General features: G+C 41.1%; 1 protein-coding gene across 8 annotated transcripts in view; it reads left to right on the forward strand.

Moving 5' to 3' along the window:
• acsbg2 (acyl-CoA synthetase bubblegum family member 2) overlaps window positions 1–25,165 on the forward strand; it is a 62,031-nt gene that overhangs the window by 11,071 nt on the left and 25,795 nt on the right. For all 8 annotated transcript variants that reach the window (XM_068016405.1, XM_068016406.1, XM_068016412.1 and 5 more), the window contains exons 3-9: window positions 6,402–6,535; window positions 11,523–11,788; window positions 12,934–13,022; window positions 16,773–16,893; window positions 18,641–18,721; window positions 21,516–21,665; window positions 23,836–24,012. In XM_068016405.1, the coding sequence (XP_067872506.1) occupies window positions 6,402–6,535; window positions 11,523–11,788; window positions 12,934–13,022; window positions 16,773–16,893; window positions 18,641–18,721; window positions 21,516–21,665; window positions 23,836–24,012 (1,018 nt within the window). The remainder of the gene's footprint in view (window positions 1–6,401; window positions 6,536–11,522; window positions 11,789–12,933; window positions 13,023–16,772; window positions 16,894–18,640; window positions 18,722–21,515; window positions 21,666–23,835; window positions 24,013–25,165) is intronic.

The following is a 25,165-nucleotide window of genomic DNA, read 5'->3' on the forward strand; positions in this document are numbered from 1 at the left end:
CTTAATTTAGCCCCTTCCTGCTCATACTCTCTATGCAGAACTTCTTACCTAGTCCTATCTATGTCATTGGTAGCTACGTGAACCATGACACCTGGATCTTAAAGCTGAATTGCTGTGTTTCACTGTGATGTTAGATGGAGACTTAGAACTTCTGTCTTGGCCTTTTGGCAAAATTTCTTCTGAACATTATTTTTCCCCTGAGATTTTGGTTTCCCCTTAGGGAAGTTTCCTTAAAGTGCAGGGGAAGGCTGTAAAATGTCTTCATGGGGTTTTCCCGCTAACATTTATTTGTGTGTCAGCTATGGTTCAGTTGGTAGTCCTCTGAGTTAGAAGGTTGTCCCACTCGAGTTTTGAGCACAGAAATCTAGGCTGACACTCCAGTGCAGTACTGAGAGAATGCTGCATTGTTGGAGGTGGCAACTTTTGGATGAGACGTTAAACCAAGGCCCCATCTGCACCCCCCCCCCCCTCATTGTTAAAGTTGTAAAGATCCCATGACACAATTTTGAAGAAGAGCAGGGGAGTTATCCCTGGTATCCTGTACAACATTTATTCTTCAATCTACATCACAGAAACTGATTATCTGGTCATTATCACTTTGCTGTTTGTGGGAGCTTGCTGTGTGCAAATTGGCTGCCGTGTTTCCTCCATTACAACAGTGACTACACTTCAAAATTACTTCATTGGCTGTAAACGCTTTGGGACATCCTATGGTCATGAAAGGTGCTATATAAGTGCAATCTTCTTGCTTTCTGTCTTTCTTGCTTGCTTTCTTTTCCTTCCTTCCTAGGAACAGACAATCCAGTAGCATGATTCATCAGGTAGCACCGAATGATATCCAGATCCTCCTATACGTAACCAAGAAGCAAGGTTTCCAGCATTGATCCCTCTAAGCCATGTGGGTGTGCACCCATGCAACAATCAGGAATGTGCCGTGCAGGGAACCAATAGGCTGTGCACAAGCAACATTCCCATTTAAGATGCGCGCGTGCACAGCCATGTGTCAGTCTTAAAGGGACCACACAGTGCAACAAGCCAACTATGCACAGCAAACAAAAGTTAAAGAGAACATTGGTTATATGGTCCAAAAAAATCATTCCTCAATTAGGAGTTAAGTGTCAGGTGACCTCTATTCTTTGGGATCAGTGCAGAATTTTCTGAAGGTGTCTCTTGCTGCAGGATACCCTGCATTATAAAAGCCCTCTCTGTCATATAGAATAGCATTGTACTCTGCAGCCATACCTTCTGTCTGATGAATATCTTCATTTTGACGGAGTCTTCATGTTGTTCTGATGCTCTGTAAGAATTTGACTATACAGGATAGGGCTCCCGAGATCATTGTCTGAATGCAGAAAACAACCAGGGTCAGACATCTTGTAAGCTTCCTCTCTGGTACATCATGCTGCACCTCCAATACCTCATCCTCTGGCCTCCTTTTGAGTTAAGATTCACCCAATGTCTGTTCCTCATCTACATTATCTGTATCACCACAGGTTAACCTATTTGGGCTGGTAAGTGAAATTGATGAGATTCTTTGAACAAATGTTAAAAGTTTTGACATTGGTTCCTTCTCCCGATCTGCAGCATCTTTCCTGCTGCCAGTTGCTGTGCATTTGAGAATGCGAAATGTAACAAGTTTCCCGTTCGCTTTTTCATTTTTTTTGAGGCTCATGTAAGGGTCTCCTCAGCGCATGGGCCTTAAAGAGGAAGCATTTCAGATCTCTGACCATTAATACTTAGTCAAACTTGGTCAATACTTACAAACCATGGGTGGCATTAGCTGAGTGAGTTTGAGGATTGCACTTCCTCCTCCTCTTTTGTCTGCAGCCTGTCCTTCTTGGGAATTCTGTGCATAATTGTCATTCACAGCATTCTCATCACTTCTTTAATGGAATCCCCACTGAAATAATGAGGCTTCAATGTACATGCATTGCAGGATGCTGTATCTGTTTAATTGAGGTTTCTGATGTGCTCATATCACTAAATCATTGAATGCACAGAGTGATATCCTTACATTTGTGAATGCACTTTTAGGGTAAATGTAGGTTTAAGCCAGTAATTTCTTGAGGGTTCTCCTGACCTCCTGCAATAGTTTTGGCAGAAACCTTGGAGAAAGAGGGTAAATGCCCATTTAGGTAGTTTCTTCTGAGTTTCTGTCAAAGGTATGGTAGGAGATCAGGCATTCTCCATGGAAATTCTGCCCCTATTGCCTAAAATATACATTTAAGGGCAGCATGCAGTCCTAACCGGTTATCATTGTTGATTATGTCTTTAAACCGCATCCTGTGCTGAAAAGGGTTTCTGAGTGTTGGGGAGTTGCTGCTCACTATTTCACTTTTCTCATGTTCTTGGCTTTACTGTTGACTGTCATGTCACCTACCCCTGCTGTTATATCCTCCCCTCTCTGTACTTAATTTCAGTTGAAAGAATATTTGTCATATTAAGAGAACTTTTCAGGCTCTTTCTTCCTGGTTCCTCTTAGATCATATCTTCATGTAGAAGACTGACTGGACTTTTGCATGTGGCTGAATACTGTCAGTGGAGGAGGGTGGGGTAGCATGGTGTGGGAGCAGTTTAATCTTCCCTCCCATGCCAAGGTGGGGGTCCGTAGGACTTCCTGGTCTCCCCAAATATTCCTCCTCTTGCAGCAGAATTCATGAGTTCAGTTCAGGGTCTGGTAAAGTTCAGAATCAATTAATTTTGACCCCTAGCTCCCTTAGGAGCTGGAGAAATTTACCTTATTTTTGCCCAGCCCAGGAAAGGACCTTTTTTGAGAGGTCCCTTTACTGGAGCAATTGTGGGTCACTGACCTTTGCTGCTAGATTGGGGTGAGTGTCTCTGATAACATAAGTAGGTGCAGTAGTAGGCATTCGGCCCCTCAAGCCTACGTCGCCATTCAATAAGATCACGGCTGAGCTTCTACATCAATTGATGCATCTGTACAGGTGCAGGTGACCGACCAACTATCTGAATGACCCAATCCTTCTGATTTCGAATGGGTTCTGTATCCTTGTCCATGGCCACTTAGGAATCCTGCCATGCTGCACTTCAACTGGCAGTAACAAGACTCCAGAGATTCAAGGTTTTGTCTTTATATTTCTGGTCTCTTCATAGCCTCATTTTATTCTTTATTAAAACTATTGTTCTGTGCTCTTCAGGTTTTTGATCTATTCCTTATAATCTATCTTACCATTTGATCCCATCACTTGTGTTTCCTGGTCTCTTCTGTCCACCCTACTCAGTGATTTCCATTTTTGAGACTACTCACCGTATTCAATTCTAGCTCCCGAGGGTATTCGCTGCCTCTGACACCTGGGAAAGTTTTGAAAGTTGGTCAGGCTAGTGATCAGAAAACCTTTTCACTAGATTTCTTGATCTATGGGATAGATCCTATGGATCCACAGGACTTAGCAGAATATCACAACACCAGACTTCATTTTAAGATTTGACTGCCAAGCAACTTTAATGGACAAGTGAATAAGTAAAATTACGATAATGCATGCCTTTACAGTAGATGTTAAGCTATGTTTACTCTTCAGAATGGAAAATAATATCTGGCTTGCAATTTAAGCGAATAATTTTATATTTAACTCTTATGCATGTAGTTATTTTTCTTTGAAACTGCAGGCTGGTTCTCTCTAATTTGAATGGTTCCAGCTAAATAAATACCTCTGAAACAGTTGTCAGAACTTCATAGATTTGAATAGTTATCAAAAGGATCTGTCAGTTATAAAGATGACTGAACAAATCGCACATTTGCTTCTTTAGAATTAGAACATTACAGCGCAGTACAGGCCCTTCGGCCCTCGATGTTGCGCCGACCTGTGAAACCATCTGACCTACACTATTCCATTTTCATCCATATGTCTATCCAATGACCACTTAAATGCCCTTAAAGTTGGCGAGTCTACTACTGTTGCAGGCAGGGCGTTCCACGCCCCTACTACTCTGAGTAAAGAAACTACCTCTAACATCTGTCCTATATCTATCACCCCTCAACTTAAAGCTATGTCCCCTCGTGTTTGCCATCACCATCCGAGGAAAAAGACTCTCACTATCCACCCTATCTAACCCACTGATTATCTTATATGTCTCTATTAAGTCACCTCTCCTCCTCCTTCTCTCCAACTAAAACAACCTCAAGTCCCTCAGCCTTTCCTCGTAAGACCTTCCCTCCATACCAGGCAACATCCTAGTAAATCTCCTCTGCACCCTTTCCAAAGCTTCCACATCCTTCCTATAATGCGGTGACCAGAACTGCACGCAATACTCCAGGTGCGGTCTCACCAGAGGTTTGTACAGCTGCAGCATGACCTCGTGGCTCCGAAACTCTATCCCCCTACTAATAAAAGCTAACACACCATATGCCTTCTTAACAGCCCTATTAACCTGGGTAGCAACTTTCAGGGATTTATGTACCTGGACACCAAGATCTCTCTGTTCATCTACACTACCAAGAATCTTCCCATTAGCCCAGTACTCTGCATTCCTGTTACTCCTTCCAAAGTGAATTATCTCACACTTTTCCGCATTAAACTCCATTTGCCATCTCTCAGCCCAGCTCTGCAGCCTGTCTATGTCCCTCTGTACCCTACAACATCCTTCGGCACTATCCACAACTCCACCGACCTTAGTGTCATCCGCAAATTTACTAACCCACCCTTCTACACCCTCTTCCAGGTCATTTATAAAAATGACAAACAGCAGTGGCCCCAAAACAGATCCTTGCGGTACACTACTAGTAACTAAACTCCAGGATGAACATTTGCCATCAACCACCACCCTCTGTCTTCTTTCAGCTAGCCAATTTCTGATCCAAAGCTCTAAATCACCTTCAACCCCATACTTCCGTATTTTCTGCAATAGCCTACCGTGGGGAACCTTATCAAACGCCTTACTGAAATCCATATACACCACATCCACTGCTTTACCCTCATCCACCTGTTTGGTCACCTTCTCGAAAAACTCAATAAGGTTTGTGAGGCACGACCTACCCTTCACAAAACCGTGCTGACTATCGCTAATGAACTTATTCTTTTCAAGATGATTAGAAATCCTGTCTCTTATAACCTTTTCCAACATTTTACCCACAACCGAAGTAAGGCTCACAGGTCTATAATTACCAGGGCTGTCTCTACTCCCCTTCTTGAACAAGGGGTCGACATTTGCTATCCTCCAGTCTTCCGGCACTATTCTTGTCGACAATGACGACATAAAGATCAAGGACAAAGGCTCTGCAATCTCCTCCCTAGCTTCCCATAGAATCCTAGGATAAATCCCATCTGGCCCAGGGGACTTATCTATTTTCACACTTTCCAAAATTGCTAACACCTCCTCCTTGTGAACCTCAATCCCATCTAGCCTAGTAGTCTGAATCTCAGTATTCTCCTCGACAACATTTTCTTTCTCTACTGTAAATACTGATGAAAAATATTCATTTAACGCTTCTGTTTCAGTTGTATTGCTTGGCTTCTTCATCCAGCCAACAACCTCGAGAGGTTAATTGGTCCCATCCATTGCTTGTGTGCAGTCTGCAGCCCATTAAAATCAAAATTTTCACTCTCGGAGCTAAAATAACTAATGGTGTATTTTATTGGTCATAGCTATTATTCAGAATTTTGGGCTGGAAATTAAGGCAGTCATAAAGTGCATGTGTATACACATACAAACGTGCTTATTAAGGATGACAACTCTGAGTTTGGAGTACTGCAGTCAGTTCTGGGCACTGTATCACAGGAAGAAGACATTGGCCTTGGAGTGAGTGCAGTGCAGATTCACAAGAATGATACTGTGGTTAAAAGGGGTAAATCATGAGGATAGGTTGCATAGTCTAGTCTTGTATTCCCTTTGAATATAGAAGATTGAGGTGTTTAAGATGGTTAAATATTTTGATGGGGTAGATAGAAACTATTTCATCTGGTGGGAGAGTTGAGAACATGGGGGCATAACCTTTAAAATTAGAGCTAGGCCATTTGGGGGTGATGTCAGAAAAGAGTTCTTCGTTCAAAGGGTAGTGGTAATTTGGAACTCTTTCTGTTGAGGCTGGGGATCAACTGGAAATTTTAAACTGAGTTTTTATTGTTAGGCAAGCATATTAAGGATTACTGAATCAAGCTGGTGAATGGAGTTAAGGTGCAGATCAGCACGATCTAATTGAATGTGGGAAAGGATTGAGGGACTGAATGGCCGCCTCCTGTTCGTATATTCCGAAATAGGAATGGAAACAAAAGATAGGATTGAAGAGCACTGACCAGTAAAACTAATTGACCAGTTCAACAGAACGTTTTCAGAATTATAGATTGAACCTGTAGATGCTATTTTGCAACAATTTGAAAGGATGTGAATGTACTTCAGCTTCATATCTCTCAACATAATATATGTACTTCTGTCATCACTTACAGCACACAGATCTCTAGTGATGTATCAATGCTGAATAATAGTTCTGCTCAAGAAACATGTGTTGATGACTTGGATCCTGCAGTGGTAGTAGTTGATGCAATGCCAAAAATGGAAGAAGTACCTGAGAAAAGAAATGGTAAGTGTGCTGCTACTTTGGGAAGCTGCAGTGACTGTTGTCGCATTTTATATCTTGTTGAAGTATATTTAATGTAGTGTCATTTATTGCATTGCATTCCTGAGTTTACCAGATCACAATATTCATCTACAATACTTGGATTTTATGAGTGTCTTAGAGCTCCATTTCTTGTTTTTGTCCACATATCAATGATATTTCCTAAACTAACTAAACCCAGAGGAAGACTTATCCTTAGAATGATCATTCTGTCTTGTGATTTCCCTTGCTGGACTCCTGGGCTTGTCTGTTTCCTCTTCTGCTTCAACCTTGCAATATAATTCAGAGATGCAACTTGAGAACTGTTGGGGAAAGTGAAAATATCATACTTGGCTCAGTGGTAACACTCTTGCCTCTGAGTCAGGAGATTTTAGGCCTAAGCTGCACAGCAGAACTTGAACACATACCTGGGCTGCATTTAGTACAGGGGCAGTGCTGCATTATTAGTCATCTTCCTGATGAGATGTTAATGGTGGGTGAATGGAGGAACTGAGGGATTTGGGGATGCATGTGCATTGATCTTTGGACATATTGAGAAAGTGGTTAGTAAAGGAAGTGGGATCTTTGGGCTTCATAAACAGAGGCATTGAGTACAAAATCAGGGAAATTATGCTGGATCTTTATAAAGCTCTGGTTAGGTCCTTCTGGAGTATTGCATCCAGTTCTGGACACCACTTCAGGAAGGATGTGAGGGCCCTTGAGAGGGTGCAGAGGAGATTTACCAGAATGGTTCTGGAGATGAGGGAATTTAAGCAACTAGGTTAAGTTGGAAAAGCTGTGTTTGTTCTCCTTGGAACAAAGGAGATTGAGGGAAGATTTAATACAAGTGTACAAGATTATGATAGGCTTAGATAAGATAGACAAGGAAAAACTGTTTCATTAACTAATGGTACAGGGACTAGGGGACACAGATTGAAAGTTTTGGGCAAGAGATGAAGGAGGAGTATGAGGAAGAACCCTTTTTATGCAGCGGGTGGTAATGACCTAGAACTCGCTGTTCACAAGGGTGGTGGAAGCGGAGCCAATCAATGACTTCAAGAGGAAAGTGGATAGACACTTGAGGGAAATAGACTTGCAGGGCTGTGGAGATCAAACAGGGGAGTGGGACTGACTGGATAGCTCCAAGGAGAGCTGGCATGGATTCGATGGGCTGAATAGCCTCCTGTGTCGTAAATGATTCTATGACTAATTTGAGGGCTCATCTCAACATAAAAGATCCTGCTGAACTTTTTTGAAGAAGAGCACAATGTCTTGGCTAATATTTCACCCACCACCACCCCAACCAACACCAACAATACAGGTAGGTGTGGAGTTTCCACTATAGATTGTGGAATTTTAAACGTGACATGTGCCCAGAACAATTTTATGCTGGTTCATAAGCAACATTCATTCATTCACCAGAAATAGTCCCTGCCCACAAAACTGGCCATGCCCTAGTCGGAATGGCGAGTTTCCACCGATTGTGCCTATTTGGGGTGTTCATTATATGACAGCCTGAATTTCTGGTGCCCAAGCACTGGTGGTAACAATCTAGTGTTAATCAGCCATACTTGAAGTGACCAGCAGTCAATTGAACCCAAATCTGTTTCTCCTGCAGCTGCTGCAATTATTTCAATTACTTTAAATTCATATTTAAATGAGTCTAAATGCAGTCACAAACAGCAGAGCAGGATACCTTTGTGGCTTCAATTAACTGGTTACCATCCTTGAGTACTAAGGATAGATCAAGTCAGTTGAAGCCAACTAAAAAGCAAGACCAAGAGTATTAAATCAGTTAGTTGACGATTACTCATTTCCTGGCAATCCCACTCCTCTTATGCTAGAGGATGTTGAGTCACGAATGGATTGTGATGAATCCGTGCAGTCAAGTAGCATAATTGTCAGGAGATTTTACATGTGGGCTTATGCTAATGAGCTTGCAGGGAAACTTGAGTGTAACCTCACCTCTGCAAAACCAGCATTGTCCAGCACATTCTTGGGGCACTTTGTCAATTGCGCTACAGTGGAAACACCATGCCAGAATCACCATCAGTATTTATGGGACCTTGATGTATGCAAGTTGCCTGTAATATTTCCCTGTGTATTGAGTGCCCTGCACTTCATTTCAAAAGTAATTCATTGAGCTTTGGGATGCAAGGACATGAAAGTGCTTTAGAAATGTAAATTATTTCTTTGCTTCTTTTGTCTTCGTCAGGCTAAAGGTTATATTGTTTCTATAACCATGACAAATTATGGTGTTCAGCAAAGCAAGGGATGTCTGCACTGAAAATACTGTGCTTTTGAACTTGCAGTGCCAGCAGCAAATATTTCCGGGTCAGGAAAAACAAAAATTAAATTCCGAATCAAGTTCCTCCCACTTTGCCCCAAAAGTGTCCTCTAACTGAACCTCCGAACAATAGACTAATGCTTTGAAATGGCATTTCCCATTTCAATGTGTATCAGCCAAGTGGTTACATTGTTTTCATCAGCATGGAAAATGTTTCTCTGTGGAAGAAAGCGAGCCTCTTTTTTGGGGATCAGAAATGTGAGTCCTCCATAATGTGACTGTTTATCAGTTCTCAATCAAAAAAGAAACTGTTCAAAAAATGCATGTAGTGAAGACCATAGATTGGATTTTTCTCTTTGCTGGCCCTGGAGAATTGAGGCAAATGGTGTGGATAAATGTTTTGTCAGGACTGCACCCCCATTGTGTGGGATTTCCTGGAGCTTCCGCTTATACTATGAGTTTCTAATTTTAGTTTCACCCTCCACCTTGTTGGCAGCAGCTAGGACTACATTCGCAGCCTGCTTACTGCATCATATTTATCAAGGTGAAGCCAGGGACTGACATTGTTCCCGGAGTGCACTGACATATAAAACTGGGTAGGAAAAATGCAGGGTGCCGCTTCCTCAAAGGTGCCTGTTGTGATATTGCTTTAAAGGAATATGTAAATAGTGCATCATCACTGCAGGAAGTGATGTCATATAGTATGTAACACATTCGTTTGAGTGTTGATACCTAGTAGAATGTGCATGTACAGCTCTCCAGTAACTTGTATATAATATGACTATTCAATTTAAAAAAAAAAACTCCAGAGTATTTGTAACCATTCATCAGTGTGTGAATGGTAAGTGTGTGAAGAACAGTGCCCATATTAGGAAAATCAAAACCTCCATCTTCAGCTTGAGTCAACATTACGTGTTTAGTTAACACTTCGGCCAGAATTTTACGCCTCCGCTTCCCGCCGCCCTCACCCACCCCCACAGGAGCGGGCTGGTGGTGGGCTGTAAAATTGAGTGGGAGGCAAGGGGTGCCAATACCGACGCTTTCCCACCCCCTCTGTTATAATACCAGGGGCGGTCGTGGTGACAAACAGCCCACCTGCCCCAGGCTAATCAAGGCCCCCAAGTGGCTAATTAACTGCCACTTAAGGGCCTTCTGCTGGTGCTGCTGGTACTTTTACCAGTGGCCGGTGGGCACCTCAGGCCCCCAGAACACCTCTTCGCGGGCTGGGGGCTGGCCCTCCTAATCAGACACCTTGTGCCCCACAGAGGGCCACTCCAGAAGCCCCAACCGCCCTACTGAAAGTCCCAAGGCCCCATAACTAACTTGTCTCCCGGGGCCGATGTCCACGATCCTGCTGTCGGCTGGGTGCAGTGTCAGCAATAGCCACTGCTCCCAGTGACGCTACTGGGATTAAGAGCTGCCGGCTCGCTGATTGGCCGGCAGCTCCATTAGGCAGGACTTCCTGCCTCAGGAGTTGGAAGCCCTGCCCAAGTCCAGTTAAGGGCCTGGGCCATGTAAAATCCTGACGTGGCTCCCAGGCCCGTAAAATTCCAGCCTTAATGAGTTTTGAAGTGGCCCATATTCTATTTATAGAAATGAATAGTCAGGTAAACGCACAAGAATTCAATTTCCGCTTAACTTGAGATGCGTGAAGGGAAGGTGAGAAAAGAATTCTTGTTTGACAGATGCAAGTCAGTTATGAACTTTGCTTGAGGAGAATGGACAATTTGATTTGTGTGCAAGTTTACAGTTTTGGGACCGATGTTGGTTTTGATCATCTCTTGGCAGCTCTAAATTTTAGGGAAAAAAGGGCATTTGGTGAGCTCAGTGACCTTTTTAAGTTGTTTGAGCTAGGTTTGAATCATGATTAGACAGATGCTTGTTCTCTGTGGTGGTTTGATATGAAATAAAGTTGGGTAGTCTTTATTTTATGGGCCCAAGGTACAAAAAGCTCCTAAATTGGCATTAGCCTGGACATTTCAACCGGAGAAGCTCCAGGATAAATATTGTGCAAGTGAAAAATGCCATTTTGATGCATTAGTTTGAGTGTGCAATTTATCATAATTTCTGTGGCAACCTTTCTGTTGGTGAGATGCTTTGCCTTTGCTCAGTGATTCACCACAGCAATTACTACCACAATTGGGAACTCAGTGGTCATACAAGAACAAGTCCGTTCAGCCCATCTAGCTCACCCTTGCATCCACCATCAGGATGTTCAATTGCCTCCTCTGATTCCAGAGTTTTTGCTTCCACTACCCTATTCAAAAGATAATTCTATTGTGCAAATATTTCCTGCCATCATTCTTAAACTTGCCTTTAATATTGTTTTTAAGCTACATTCCTCATGCTACAGTCATGACGTAACTTGAAATGTGCCCTTGATTAATATGATTGGCATGAGGAAATCACAGGAGTGAATCCATACTCCACTTTTCTATTGTGTTACATGCTGTACTCATGCAGCGTCTCGTGTATGATCAATTTTGGTCGGTCAGTGTATTTGTTTGAAACCTGTGTAATGAAATGTCAAAATCCATTCACATCAATGTAAATTCATTTTCTGAACATTGTGAAGACTGGAGTTGCACAAATGATTCAGCGGAATTTAATAACAAAGCCTCGTGACTTATGGTTGATTGGAACAAAATAATACTACTAAAATGTCTCTTCTCTAATCTTCTTTAGATGTGCTTCAGATAGTTACGCGGAGTTTAGGATCTACTGGCCCATATCTCAGCACCACTCATAAAGATGGTGAGATAAAACTGAGAATGGATGATCCAGATTCTCCAGAACAGCCACCAATGACTGTACACCAGATGTTCATGGAGTCTGTAGGAAAGTATGCTGATTATATGGCCCTTGCATCAAAGCACGGTGAACAGTGGAAGAAGATAACATTTAAGCAATACTATAACGAATGTAGAGGCGCTGCAAAAAGCTTTCTGAAGGTAGATGGAAATACTTTTTTCTGCATTTATGAAACGCTGCCAGTTCCAGAGTCTGTTATACTGTGTCAGCTTATTGAGACTGCTTCTTAATTGTACAAAAAAAATTGTCAAATCTAACCTGACTCATGAAAGCAGCTATTAAATGATACTACCTAATAAACAAAGGTAGTGACATGTAAATTTGTCTTTGGCCTCGGCCTCATAATTCATGGGAGCTGCAGATGGCAGTTAGGCATCCCAACACAGCTGACCAGTTGGGGTTTAGTTTTGGCTGGTGCCGAGCCCCACGGGTAGATCCGGGGAGAGTGAAAGGGCGATTATTGCGGGGACTGAGGGCACGCTCTTTCTGACTCCACTAAGCAACATATAATGGGCCCTTTTAACGACTACTGAGTGAGCAGATCAAGGAACTTGCACGTCACAAGACTAGTCTAATTAAATTTGGGAGTTCCAGTCTGATGTGGGGTCAGGAGCCTCATTTCAGTATTAAATTGAGGCCTATGCCCATTTTAGGCAGATGCCAGGGCTGTCTAATAAAAGGCCTTGATCTATTTAGCATTGGCCCAAACAGCCTGGCAGATCAGGCACAGGTCTCTGCCCTTCTGATTTGGTTATCATCGCTCCTATTTAATGCCTGTAATTTAAAGCCCAGTATCTCTTTAGTGATTTTCCTCTTGACATTTACATTACAATTCTCAGCCCTCTAACAGAACTCCACCTGAAATTGCCTGACTCTAGATGCAAAGATTTCTAGATTGTAGGTTGTGATTAATTTTCTACACGCCACTGCCATTAAATAGTGGAATAATGTGTAGGACCTCCCTGCTGCCATTCTAATTTACAAATGCTTCAGGCAGGGGCTTCGATCAGTTACCCTCAAGCAGATGGAGCTCATTTCTGCTCTGCTCAGCAGTCCAATACCACTGGGTTATACCTGTTCTTGGGGTGTAACAGAGACCCAAACCCACTGCAATTAAGTTATGTGTTAGGTAGCATAACTGGTTTAACATTAAAATGATGTCATTCTGCAAATTGTTTTGTGTGTTTTTGGGCTATAATTGTTCATTTGATGATAAATACTTATTTGCCATAATGCATGGAAATGCCATTATAAAGACTATCTCTTAGATTTTCTTTACTTCTAGCTTGGACTGCAGCGTTTCCATGGTGTCGGAATCCTCGGTTTCAATTCTCCAGAGTGGTTCATTGCGGATATCGGAGCAGTCCTGGCAGGGTATGACTCAAATTATTGATTAAATGTGATGGCAGGAATGGGAGTATTTTTTCAGGCTGACTCAGTTGCTGCGCAAAATGGAGCTTCTTTCCAATTTGCTCCCCTTTTGCCTGAAAAGACACCAAGCCATGTTGGGGTGGGGTGCTGTCAGCCCTCAGGTACAATAAACTCTGTCCAAGTGTCCATACTTCATTTACGAATCTTCATGGTGAATGTACACAGACTTTTTGAGACTGTTTCGATTCCCTCCTTGAAGTTAACACATACATGCATTCCAGCACATCACTGTAGGGCTGTCAGGCAATTAACAATATTAATATCGCAATCAAAAATTTTAATCTTGGTTTTATTTGCAAATTTAATAAAATTACTGCATCCATTTCATTCAGGTTTGTTTTACCAGTGGTGATAATACCAGTATTCAAAAAGCAACCCAGCGTACAAAACCTGCTTTCCTGTTCCTGGATTGATATTGTTGGTCCCTCTTTATAGTTGCGTATATTTTTGACATGCAATTATATGGAAAAACTCAAACTGAACTGTTTATTGAACTGGTGAAGAGAATATCAAAAATCGCTTCAAATCCCAAGCCAAAAGTGCAAATTTAAAAGGAAAACAGTAGATATGCAGAAAAATAAATGCAATACAGTGTAAAAATAGTTGTATCTTTATATTTTTAGAAAGTAAATAAAATACTAGGTAGGGCAACAATTATGAGCCCAGTCAACTTTGAGTTTATTTCTTGAGTCGCTGTCAACGGATGTGTATCATGTAGATACAATCACTCAACCAATAAAAATACTTGCTGTTAAAGAATATTGCTGCCAAATACTCCTCTAACAGCTCTGTTGGGGATCATAAAGCAAAATAATTCATTCTGACAAGTACTTGCATACAAAAACAAGTGTTTAAATTCCTTTCATTCCAGTCTGCTATTTTTGCATTCAGGAAGGCACTGCATTGCACCTTTTGCCAAAAGTCTGGTTAGCAAAAATCCCCTTCTCTTTTCCCCTCTCTGTCTGGTATTTGCAACAACATCTTTAGAGATCCAAATCTCCTCTGCTTACTGTGGATCCAGCCCAGTTGTGCAAATAGTGAGAGTTGCAAAACATATAAATCCAGGCGGGTCCTGTTGTTACAAACGCACCCAAGTCACTACAAGCACAGCAGGTTAAATGTCCAGATGTATATTAAAAAAGCAAACACCAACAACCCACACAATTAACACTCAGTCAGTCCATACACTCACTTATGAACTAAACATCCATTTTAATCAGCCTAAGGTTCAAGATTGGGATTGAGAGTAACATAAGTAGGACAACGGTAAGAGATTGGAAAAGAGCAAATTATAAGGAAATGAGGCTGGATCTAAAAAAGATAAACTGGGAGAAAACAGTGGGAACTCTAAAAGGATAATGAATAGAATTGAAGAGAAATGTATTCTATTAAAAAAAAATCCCCCCAAAAAACAAGCAAGCTAATCATGGGGAACTGTGGAGGATTAAAGAACTAAAGGAAAAATTGAACCTGAAGTAAAAGGCATATAAGAAGTACTTCAATACTGAATGAGGACAAAGGGAATGCAACAAACCTAGGGGAGAATTTTTTTTTTAAATCAGGAAGGCAAAGAAAAATTTATAATCAAAATATCAAGGAATATAAAAAGAAATAATAAAGCATTCCATAGTCACACAAATTACGTTGGGGATAGGGCCACGAAAGGCTGAGCAAGATGAACTCACAGGTAATGATAGAGCAATGGCAGAAGTATTGAATAAATACTTTGCCCCTTTTTTTAAAAATTAAAAATGGTAATGAAATAGACATTTCACTAGAGGATGAGCTTAAAAAGAATATTAATACAGTTAGGAAAGTTTGGGAGAAAATAATTGGCAAACTAGAAAAACTAAAAGAGGGTAAAACCCAAGGTCTGTGTTATATGCACCCGTGCATCTTCAAGGAAACTAGGAATGAGATAGCAGAGGCACTAGTTTATATATACAGAAGTTCCACAGAAGGTGGTTAGTGCCAGAGGACTGGCAGACAGCTAATATCCCTTTATACAAAAAGGGAGATGGAACAAAATCTGGGAACTATGGACCAGTCAGCTTAACATCAGTCATAGGAAAGGTACTGCAATCTATACTAAAGTGATGCTAGGGACAGAAAATATAATTTTTTAAAACGGCATGGATTCCGAAAGGCTAAGTCATGCCTAACTAACCTGATCGAGTTCTTTGAAGAGATAATGGAAAGAGTAGACCAGGGTAATGCAGTAAATGTTATATATTGGATTTTCAAAAGGCCTTTTGATAAGATACCACAGGGTAGGCTCAAACCAAAGGTTATGGCCTGTGGAATCAGAGAGCACATGGTTGAATGGATAGCAAATTGGCTAAAATTAAAACGCAGTGAGTAAGGTAAAGGGTAACTGTTCAAATTTGAGGAAGGTAAAAAGTGGTGTTTAACAAGGAACAGTGCTGGGACCGCTGTTAGTCATAATTTACATTAATGATCTGGACTTAGAAAAATATATTTTTATCAAAATTTGCAAATGATATCAAACTGGGGGATCCAATTAACACTGAGGAAGAATGCAACATAATAAATGAAGTCATTAGAAAACTTGCAGACTGGACAGTTAATGGCAAAGGAATTTTAACACAGGTGGAGAAAGTGGGAAAAAAGATGTACGAGGTTGGTACCAGAGCTGAAAGATTACTGCTATCAGGAATGATTGAACAGGGTGGGGCTTTTTTCTTTAGAAAATAGAGCAGACCTGATAATGGCCTTAAAATTATGAACAGGTTGGACAGAATAGATGTGGACAGGACGTTTCCACTTGTGGGAGAATCCAAAACTAGGGGCCATAAATACAAGTTAGTTACTAATAAATACAGCAGAGAAATAAGGAAGAATTCCATTACTCAGGGAGCGGTTAAAATGTGGCACTCACTACCACAGGAAGTGGCTGAAACAAATAGCTTAGATGTTTCCAAAACTAGACACCTATGTGAGAGGAAACTCCTGGCATATAAACAACAAGCACTGACTAGTTGGGTCAAATGGCTGTTTCTGTGCTGCATATTATATGTAAAGCAATTCCTGAAATTAAAGCAAAGATTTTACAACAACACAGTCACTGGTGGTGAGACCAAATATAAATCTGCTTCATTTGTGCACCAGGTCCCATTTGCAAGCCGAGGTGCAGGAGCTCCCTAACCAGTTAGTCTTTGCCCCTGGCCCTGCTGCCCCTTATGTTGATGACCTCCAAATGGCAGGTGGAAGATCCTTCCCCCACCAGACCTATGGCAGGAGTCACAGAATCGTTACAGTGCAGAAGGAGGCTATTTGGCCTATTGTGTCCGCACTGGCTCTCTGAAAGAGCAATTCCCTCAGCACCATTCCCCCACCTTCTCCCCGTATCCCTGCACATTCTTCCTTTTCATATAACTGTCTAATTCCCTTTTGAATGCTTCAATTGAACCTGCCTCCACCACATTCTCGGGCAGCACATTCCAGACCTTAAGCACTCGCTGAGTGAAAAAGTTTTTCCTCATGTCACTTTTGCTTCTGTTACCAAATACTTAAAATCTGTGCCCTCTCATTCTTGATCCTTTTATGAGTGGGAACAGTTTCTCTCTATCTACTCTGTCCAGACCCCTCATGATTTTGAATACCTTCCGCTGGAACGGCTGCAGACTTTCAGAGCCTTATGCTTTTACAAATATTTTTTTCTTTTTCATATAGTGGATTGGCTGTCGGAATCTATTCCACAAACTCACCTGAAGCCTGTCAATATGTAGCAAATGATAGTGAAGCTAATATTTTGGTCGTAGAGAATAACAAGCAATTACAGAAGATCTTGCAGGTTTGTTGGCTGTTCTTCAAATTGTTGAGTGAATCAAGTTTTGTTTTATAAAAAAACCTTAATTTTACATGTTTGCAGTGGTTTTCTATATGGGTAGGCTAAGGACTATAGCATTGTGCATAGGTGTATGGATCAACAAAGTGATGTATGTGATTTTTTTCAAATTAATTAATGGTAATATATTGCATACACTTATTATCAATGCTTTGTATTCCTTGAGAAAGTTTTGAATTCTAAGGTTTGGGCTCTACCATTCTTGGCTACCCTCTCTAATGTTCTTTGTGCTCACACTGCTTATCCATCATTATATTTTGTTGATGTCTTTATTTTCTATTCTTAATAGTTTTTGCTAATGGAGTTTTCCTCCAACCATAAAACATTATAACACAGGAACAGGGCATTCAGGCTGTCAAGACCGTGCCAGTATTTTCCCCCTATATCTAACCTCCTTCCTCCGCTTGCTCAAATCATCCTTTTAATCATAGAAGCATTACAGTGCAGAAGGAGGCCATTCAGCCCATCATGTCTGCTCCGGCTCTCTAAGAGCAATTCCCTCAGTTCCATTCCCCCACCTTCTCCCCGTAACCCTGCACATTCTTCCTTTGCATATAACTGTTTAATTCCCTTTTGAATGCTTCAATTGAACCTGCCTCCACCACGTTCTCAGGCAACGCATTCCAGACCATAACCACTCGATGAGTGAAAAAGTTTTTCCTCATGTCACTTTTGCTTCTGTTACCAAATACTTTAAATCTGTGCCCTCTCGTTCTCGATCCCTTCATGAGTGGGAACAGTTTCTCTCTATCTACTCTGTCCAGACCCCTCATGATTTTGAATACCTCTATCAAATCACCTCGCAGCCTTCTCTTCTCCGAAGAAAACAGTCCTAACTTCTCCAGTCTATCTTCATAACTGAAATTCCTCATCCCTGGGACCATTCTTGTGAATCTTTTCTGTACTCTCTCCAATGCCCTCATGTCTTTCCTAAAGTGCAGCATCCAGAATTGGATACAGTACTCCCAGCTGAGGCCGAACCTTATATAGGTTCAACATAACTTCCTTGCTGTTGTACTCTATGCCCCTATTAATAAAACACAGGATACTGTATACTTTATTGATCACGCTCTCAACCTGTCCTGCCACCTTCAATGATTTATGCACATATACACCCAGGTCCTTCTGCTCCTGCATCCCCTTTAAAATTGTAGCCTTTATTTTATATTGTCTCTCCATGTTCTTCCTACCAAAATGAATCACTTCACATTTCTCTGCATTGAACTTCATCTGCCACCTGTCTACTCATTCCACCAACTTGTCTGTCCTTTTGAAGTTTTACACTACCCTCCTCACAGTTCACAATGCTTCTAAGTTTAATATTCCTCTTTTTTTCAAGAAATTACCTTTTTCCTTTTTAAAAGGAGACACTGCTTTAACAACAGTTTGTGGCAAAATATTCTAAGTTCCAACCACACTCTGTAAAGAATTTTATTTCTAACCTTCCTTTTAATTCTTTTTCTATAATTCCCCTAATGTTTTTGTTCTCCCATTAGCATCATGCTGACTATGTAACTTTCCACAGTCTCAATCATTTATTAAAATAATAATGTCAATGAATGTATTAAGTATTTACATTCTAATAGCACATTAGTAATTTCTTGGCTCTAATATCTTAATGGAATATCATTACTTGCACAGTTAATCTGTGTATTTTTTTGCATGTGTGTTATACATATCTCATTATTTTCAGGTTCAGGATCAGCTTCCTCACCTAAAAGCAATTGTACAGTACAAGGATGAACTGAAGGAGAAGAGACCAAATCTTTACACTGTAGGTATAACTAAGATTCAGACTACGAAACTCTTTGGATTTGAATAAACATGAAACAGTATAGAATTCCAATCTAGCCTTGCCTTTGGATCGTCGTCTGGGGAAACGAGGTGGAACACTGGTGGGGAGGGGGGAGGAGGTAAATTTCTCAGTGTGGAAAAGGTGGGGAACGGAGTCAAAGTGACATCATTGGTGTAGGGGACGGTGGGAAGGGTTTTAGGTTAAAGTTTATGCACTTTTTTAGGAGTTGGGTCAAGTGGACAAGGTAAGTGTCTAATGGGGTGAGGGAAAGAAATTAATTTTATGGTTACGGGGGTGGGGGGTAACGGGGTAAAATAAATGTATTTAAATTTTTGTGATTCACTGTAGCTTTAAATCTTCAAAATTAGCGGTAGGGCTCAAAGCCCTTTAAAAATGGCGTCACGCCTACACACAGGCAGCTGATGCCATTCCCGGGGTCAGACAGCTCACCCCCTCCACGCCATTGTGGGGGAGCCCGCCCCGGTTAATTAAATGAACCCCCGTGTTTAGGATCGCGGCACCTCTGCGACATGCAGACTGCACGGGCCGGTCGCCATTCCTTTTGCCCCCATCCAATTTCTGCGGTGGGAATGTAATTCAGCCCCAAATTTCCTGTCTGGGAGCTGGTGTGACTTTATTTAGGATCTTGAGCGTGGAGCACATTTTCAGCTTTTCAGGAAGTTTGCTGATGTATGATTGCTCTATTATGTTACATCCCTTACCTTTTATCATTTTTATTTGTTTTGTCATCTAACATTTCTATTTCTGTATGAATTGTACATGTAACAATATAAAACATTTAGAAAGAAATGGGTTGCATTATACACTTAAGTAGGGGATATTGTTGATGTAGCTGCAGGTTTGGGGTAAAACCAGATGCAAGCTGCAGGGAGGCAATCTGATTGAAAACATGATCTTGGACACTAGTAGATTGTTACCTGTAACAAACTAGGGTGACTTTTGACTTGATGGCAGGTGTGAGTCAGCTATCAGGTTGGCAACTATGACTACAATATGGTGGCATTTCAAGGTTTGGCTTATGATGGAAAAGAAAACAAATACAATAGGAATATTCAACTTTGGAAGGCTAGATTTTGAGAGATTGGGAATGAGAGAATACTGTACAGAACAATGCTGTTTGAAGGGAAAACCTTGGATCATATTTAGCATATCATACACTAAGTACAGAACAGACAGATGCCACTAAAGATGACGGGTAACAGAGGGGAAAGGCCAATGTATGTAGCAGTGGAAGTAATGCAGAGAATAAGGGGGAAAAAAAGGAATTGTTTTTATCAAATAAATCATTGGATAGCATCGACAACCAAGACAAATGGAAAAATAAAGTAAAGGAGGTTTTAAATCTATTCAGGAGACCAAAAATAAAAAGTGAGGTTAGGATAGCAGGTACTTTTTAATTTTAAAAACATCAAGAATTTTTCCATATTCACAAGAAGAAACGGGCCATTGGAGGTTCCAAAGGTAATATGTTATCAAGTAATAAAGGATAGCAAATACACTAAATTATTTATTCTCCGTGTTTACAGAGGAGATTATGGGCAGTAATCCTAGCACGGGAGTTGAATTTCTTTGGGGAAGGGGAGTGGATGAAATGAGAATAGAACTAGAAACCTCAGTTAAGGTGGTTACTGATGGGCTGAAGGGCAGCTAGGTTCCAGACCCAATGGATTTTTATACAGAGGTTTAAAAGAATAGCTATGAAATAGCAAGGAAATTATGATGAACCTTTATAAAATACTGGTTTGGCATCAACTGGAATATTGTAAAAGCAAAATACTGCGGATGCTGGAAATCTGAAATAAAAACAAGAAATGCTGGAACCACTCAGCAGGTCTGGCAGCATCTGTAGAAAGAGAAGCAGAGTTAACGTTTCGGGTCAGTGACCCTTCTTGGGAGGTACCCGAAACGTTAACTCTGCTTCTCTTTCCACAGATGCTGCCAGACCTGCTGAGTGGTTCCAGCATTTCTTGTTTTTATAACTGGAATAGTGTGTCCATTTCTGGGCACCATACTTTAGGAAGGCTGTGAAGGCTTTAGAGAGGATGCAGAAAAGAGAATTGTTCCAGGGATGAGGGACTCAGTTACATGGATTGATTGAAGCTGGGTTGTTCTCCTTACAGAAGGTTGACCAGACATTTGATAAGTGTTCAAAATCATAAAAAGTCTAGACAGAGTAGATAGAGATGATCTGTTCCCAGTGGCGGAATGACCAAGAACCAGAGGACATCGATAATAAGGTGAATGGTAAAAGAACCAACAGTGACATAAGGAAAAACATTTTTTATGCAGTGAGGACTTAGGATCTGGGTTGCACTGCCTGAGAATGTGGTGGAGGCACATTCAACCATGGCTTTTAAAAGGGAATCGGATAAGCACCTAAAGAGAGTAACCATTCTATGATTCTATGAAGTTTGTGCATTCTTGTCAGTATCTTTAAGGAATCATCAGAAAAAGGAATGGTGCCTAAGGGTTGGAAAGTCTTTACAAAAGAGCATGAGAGGGACCCAGGAAATTTGACTGATTCTATGACCAGCTATAGGTAAAGTATTGGAAGGCATCCTGAAAAAAGAGATAATGAAATACCTAGATAGGTATGGTATAGTAAAAGGGAGTCGGCTTGGATTTAATGTGGAGTGAATTTTGTTTAACCAGTTTACTGGAGTTCTTTGTCATGGTAGAATATTCTCAAGAAACATAATTGTATTCGACTTCTGGAGATATTTCTGACATGTGCTTTCTTGTATCTCAAAAGTGGGCAGAATTCATGCAGCTTGGGAAGAATGTGCCAGATTCACAACTTGATGAGATCATTGCCTCCCAGAAGCCGAATCAATGTTGCACACTCATCTATACTTCAGGGACTACTGGAAAGCCAAAGGGAGTCATGCTGAGCCATGATAATGTAAGAGTTACCTTAGTAACACAATGCATCTTATTCATGTGACTTTCTTTCTTTTGGGCCTCCTTATCTCGAGAGACAATGGATACGCGCCTGGAGGTGACTTACTTGATTTAATTTCACAGCTTTTTATAGCCATTTAAAAAAAAAAGTAGTCATAGTTATACAGCACAGAAACAGGCCCTTTGGCCCAACATGTACACGCTGGCCATCAAGCCTATCTATTCTCATCCCACTTGGTCCGTAGCCTTGTATGCTTTGGCGTTTCAAGTACTCCTGTAAATACTTCTTAAATGTTGTGAGGGTTCCTGCCTCTACCACCCTTTCAGGCAGCGTGTTCCAGATTCCAACCACCCACTGGGTGAATTTTTTTCCCTCAAATCCCCTCTAATCCTCCTGCCCCATACCTTAAATCTATGCCCCCTGGTTATTGACCCCTCCACTAAGTGAAAAAGTTTCTTCCTATCTACCCTATCTATGCCTGTCATAATTTTGTATACTTCAATCAGGTTCCCCCCCCCCCCTCTCAGCCTTCTCCGCTCTAAGGAAAACAACCCTAGCCTATCCAGTCTCTCTTCATAGCTGAAATGCTCCAGCCCAGGCAACGTCCCAGTGAATCTCCTCTGCACCCTCTCCAGTAGTTTTCTGCTTTAAAAAAAGAATCGCTTAAGTTCTTGAAACAGGCCTAAAAAGATCACATGTTTGAATCCAGGGCTGGTTGTCATTTCAATTTCATCTTCTATTTGGCTGAGTGAGTTGTCAGTTTGTATATCTCATTCTGTTACTTGTAGTTGTAGCGCTCTATGAGAAAAAGAAACTTGCCTATTCAAAATTATTAAATTTTGCTGAATATATTAATTGGAGTCGTAATCATATAATAGTTTTTTTTGTTTCTAATTCCTTTTAATTATGATTTTATCTACAGCTGTCTTTTTAAAATATTTCTCAAATTTTCATACACCGAATGTAACTATTGTATTTTTGCTGTGAATTTTGATTTTTTTTTTTTAAATGCAGTGCTGATTCAGGACACCTAACTGGATGTTGCTGTGCCAGTTGCGTTAGTTGGGCCTTGGGCATTAAAGGGATTGCTGAAATCCTTCCCACGTCCCCGCTGCTAGCCTACTGTAAAATCGCTTCCCTCCATGTCTTAACACCCCTCTATATAAAGAAAAATTCTCCTTACCTTTGCCGATAAATTTATGTCCTCTCGTTACTGATTGGCTTGAATAATTAGCATTCTCGTCTCTTCATCCTTGGTATTGTCATACTGAATTTCTTCTGTATTTGCTCTATGACCTTTAACCTTTTTAAAAAAAAAAATCAAATCTTATTATATTATGGTCAGCTTTTCTTAGATGTTTGCTAAACTTGCAGTATCTACTTGCCCCACTTAATTTCATGGAACTCGATCCAACACTCTCCTTTCTTTGGCTAAAAAACATACTGATTGAGAGAGAAGTCCCTTCCTTTCTTTGCTCTGACATTATTATTACCCTAGTCCATCTTCAGATCGTTAAAGTCACTCATTAGATGATCCTGTTGTTCGCCCTCAATACTTTCATTGCCTCTCTTTTTTAAAAATGAAATATGTGTTTTATTCTTTGGTTGAAGAGTTATATTTAAATGTGAACCAGGAGAGCATTTTGCTTCTTGGTTAAGTACAAAAATAAAATAAAAACTTTTTTCGACATTGTTTACATACAATACAAATAGTTGCTAACTTTGGAGAAAGTTAAATAAAGTAGTATGTTTCCATTATATTTATAAGTGTAGCAATGTGCCCTAGAAGTCACTGCACATACATATACAGGTACAGTTATCAGAGCAGCACTGTCTCCACGGGTGTAGGTTCAGCATATCCTGAAAATTTGAAACTGGAAACACTAAGGGAAGATCTGTTTTAAATTTTTACGACAGGATAGAAACTTATTTAAAGTTTTGATTTTTTATTACTTCCCATCATGGAAATAACATCATCACACAAACAGCAACCATTTAAAAAGAAGGCCCATCATCACCGCAGGACAAATGGGGATGGTCAGTAAATGTGGTTATGCCAGCATCATGGACATCTTGTGGCGTGGGGATAATGAAAGCTGTGTATTATGTTTAGTGGAGTAATACGTTTCTGGTTATGAGATCATTTAAAATACTTCTTCTCCAACTACAGTTAACATGGACAGCGTTTGCAGCAGGAAATATGGTGAAACTGCAACCAGCCACTGAGAGCCAAGAAGCTATTATTAGTTATCTGCCACTTAGTCATATTGCGGCACAAATGATCGATATCTGGCTGTCAATTAAGTTTGGAGGAACCGTTTATTTTGCACAACCTGATGCACTAAAGGTAAAAAAAAAAAAGCAACATGAAATGTATTTATTTTAGTTCAGTGTTTTGCATTTATTCTACTTTGTGGGCTGCAAACCAATAAGAGATGTTGGTATGCATTGGTTAGCTTCTCCACTATTGGAAACAGTGCAGCTCTGTGATCTTCTTGCAGGAGAAAGAATGTAAATGTTTTCTTTGTGCAGCGTCGGATTTCCTGTAGACCTCTGTGGCCCAGATTGAGAACTTGTGCAGTTCCCGTAATTTAAACAGGCAATCCAGCAACAACTTGCATTTATATAGTGGAGTGAATTTTACCGGGCCCCTGATGTCGGGAGCCATGGTGGGGTGGGGAGGGGGGTGGTGCGGAAAATACCTCTGGGAGAGGACCGCCATTGGCCTCGACGCCAAGAAGGCCCCACCCCATATCACCAGCGGCGACGAGGCCTTGTGGTGGCCCCCCGCCACTCAGCGACAGGAATATAATTATAATATGTTAATGTATGTAAATTAAAGAATTAATACTTACCTCATCATGTTGGCCATGCCGCTCCCATATTACGGTTGGTGGCTGGCACTCCCGCGCTGGCTGATCCCCGACCACTGAAGAATGGCGGAACACTGATGGGGATTGGGGGAGCAAGTATGTTTTCAGGGCTGGGTGGGTGCAGAGAAATCAATTGCGATTGGTAGAGGGGATGGTGGGAAGGGGTTGAAGATGAAAGGTAAGGTACATTCCCGATTGTTGTGCGGCCATGCTCCCGCGCAGCTTAGAGGGAACATTGATTAGGAGAGAAGACCAAACCCACCCTCACATAGTTAATAACCCCTTGGTGCCAGTCACAAGCATAAGCTGAGTACTGATACAACACAGCAGCTAACCGCAACATAACTGCAGCTAACCGGGTCATTGTAGACCATAACAAAGGCAGCTTGAAATACGGTTTCAGCTGTTTACAGGCGATGTGACAGAGGCGTTCAAAATTATGAGCAGTTTTGATAAGGAAATAGTTTTTCCTGTCATCGAGAGTGTTCTCAAGCGGCACTTACTCACCAATAATCTGCTAACCAGTACCCAGTTTGGGTTCTGCCAGGACTACTCTGGTCCAGAACTTATTACAGCTTTGGTCCTAACATGGACAAGAGAGCTGAATTCCTGAGGTGAGAGTGACTG

The sequence above is a fragment of the Heterodontus francisci genome, chromosome 36 (genome assembly GCF_036365525.1).
Source record: "Heterodontus francisci isolate sHetFra1 chromosome 36, sHetFra1.hap1, whole genome shotgun sequence".
Taxonomy (NCBI): Eukaryota; Metazoa; Chordata; class Chondrichthyes; order Heterodontiformes; family Heterodontidae; genus Heterodontus; species Heterodontus francisci.